The 2,500-nt window shown below is 48.4% G+C and overlaps 1 protein-coding gene across 1 annotated transcript in view; it reads right to left on the reverse strand.

Annotated features, from left to right (window-relative positions):
* LOC311361992 (ryanodine receptor 3) overlaps window positions 1-2,500 on the reverse strand; it is a gene marked incomplete at both ends in the record, with an annotated part of 123,932 nt that overhangs the window by 84,350 nt on the left and 37,082 nt on the right. The window contains 2 exon segments of the mRNA XM_084481786.1: window positions 498-572; window positions 2,172-2,265. Coding sequence (XP_084337912.1) covers window positions 498-572; window positions 2,172-2,265 — 169 coding nt within the window.

Below are 2,500 nucleotides of genomic sequence, written 5' to 3' on the forward strand. Positions count from 1 at the left end.
ACACGCATGTGCACACACGCACACACACACTCATGTGCACACACGCATGCGCACACACACACACACACACACACACACACACACACACACACACATGCACACACGCACACACGCACGCACACACACACACCCGGGGAGACAAATATAAATGTTTAAGCCCTGGCAGCACTAATATCCATATCATTAAATGCTAGCTAATAGCGCTGTCAACTCACAATTAGCTAACGTCGTCGTTTTGCTAATGGCGCATACGTCGCAGTGATCTGTGAATGTATTTGTAATTATTCTAATGACGCAAGGTTAAAACGACGCACGGAGGTAGCATACACACACATCTAAGGGAGGACAGGTGAGACAGAAGAGAGAGGTGAAAGGCTCAGGGATCTGTCAGACACCTGAAGGTCGGATTTAGATGGCGAGGAATTAATTCAGGACTTAAAAATAGAAAGTGTCAGGAAGATGGGAGGGCTCAATGCATGCACTAAAACAGGACCCACCTGATTCGGAGCGGTTCCAATCGCCACAGGGACCTGGCCTTGGCACCGGCCTTGCCCGTCTCATAGTTAACTATCCTGGGGAACCCAGAGGAATATTAGTGGGTGGGTGGTCTGGATCTCCACACATGTCACAGCCTCAGCGGTCACCAGTATCACTATTGTCAAGGTCATCCGGCGCTGAATCGAGAGATTGGCAATTATTTTCAGATTTTACCCCTCAGACACAGACAGACGCAGGTGCACACGCATATACATGGACGCACTCACACTCCCACACGTACACACGCACACACACACACACACACACACACAAACAGATACAAGCAAGTACACACACACCCAAAGACACACACCACTTTTGCGGCTTTACCAGCACAGAAGCACATTTTTCACCCAGAGACATTGTGCCCAGATTAGCCAGGGCAACGCTATCGCTCCGTCGGTGATGTGGGTGACTGGCGAGATAAAGCCCGGCTTTCATCAGCCGCGCTGACAGACACTCTGACGGATCCACCGGCAAACATTTAGGATATCTGTCTGAGTTACTATATCGCTCCCTTTGTTCACTTTCAAGGACAAGTCGAGGTTGAGGAACGAGAAGACGCATGATAATATCTAAACCCGCCCCGCCTGGTCCCCCCGCGCTGCGCTATAAATAGACCTGTGTTTGATGTGTGTAGGCGTGAGTGTGTGAGTGTGTGAGTGTCTGAGTGTGACCGGGTGAGAGCATGTGCCCAGAAAATAAGACAGACACATCTCCTGGCGTGTGTGTGTGTGTGTGTGTGTGTGTGTGTGCGTGCGTGTGTGTGTGTGTGTGGTGTTTGTACCGCGTGTGTGAGTGTGTGTGTGCAGTGTGCAGTGTATGTACCGCATGTGTGTGTGTGTGTGTGTGTGTGTGTGTGTTTGCTGGTGTGAAGGTGTGTGTGTCTGTGTGTGTTGTGCATTGTATGTGCCGCACGGGTGTGTGAAGGTGTGTGCCTGTGTCTGTGTCTGTCTTTGTGCAGTGTGTGTATTGCATGTGTGTTTGTGTGTGTGTGTGTGTGTGTGTGTGTGTTTGTTGATGTGAAGGTGTGTGTGTGTGTGTGTGTGTGTGTGTGTGTGTGTGTGTGTGTGTGTGTCTGTGTGTGTTGTGCAATATATATACTGCATGTGTGTATGTGTTGGTGTGTGTGTGTGTGTGTGTGTGTGTGTGTGTGTGTAACTGCACATGTGTGTGTGTGTGTGTTTATTTTTGCTTTGTGTGTTACTGTGCCCGCTGTTTTGACCCACTTCAGACCACTTAGCATCCATTTGCGTGCTGCCTACTGTATGCGCATCAATGCCGCGTTGCCATGGATGGAATAAAGCACAGCAGCCATTTTGGACCCCAGAGAGCCGGCTGTCACAGTGAATCGAGGAAATTTGCAGTGACTCCCTCAAGGGAGATGGAGGGAAAGGCACAATGGATAACTCACAGGTCGGCCCATGTCTCCTATATTAAGCGCATCCTACTCTCTGTCTGTCATCTCTCTCTCTCTCTCTCTCTCTGAGATGTTCTCTAGGCCATGCCAATATCACTCAGCAGAAGACACTTGGAAGCCATGCTATTTGCATTAGTGAATGAACTAAATTCATGCTTTCCTGTGTGAATAAGTGAGATGGTTGTTTAGTGACTGTCAACACTGTGTTCCTCACCTCTGCTGCTCTTCAGTCTGGTCCGACCCCGGGATGGTCAGCACCTCGTCGTGTCCGTGGAAGAGGCGAAGCACGTGACCGCCCAGGAGGTAGCCTATTGGACACAAACGAGACAGGTGGGACATTCGTGCTGTCGTTGTGTGTCACAGTTTCAACCGTTTAACATTGTTTTTGTTACCGTCTGTAAAACGTATGTTAATAGCTTAATTTAACTTAGATTTTAATACTATTGGTTACTAACATGCCTACCATGTTATCTTATATCAAGTTAAGTTATTACCCACACCCACTACCATTTGCAAATAACAATCAGGAATATGTAAATGAAA

The sequence above is a fragment of the Micromesistius poutassou genome (genome assembly GCF_964030765.1).
Source record: "Micromesistius poutassou genome assembly, chromosome: 17".
Classification (NCBI taxonomy): domain Eukaryota; kingdom Metazoa; phylum Chordata; class Actinopteri; order Gadiformes; family Gadidae; genus Micromesistius; species Micromesistius poutassou.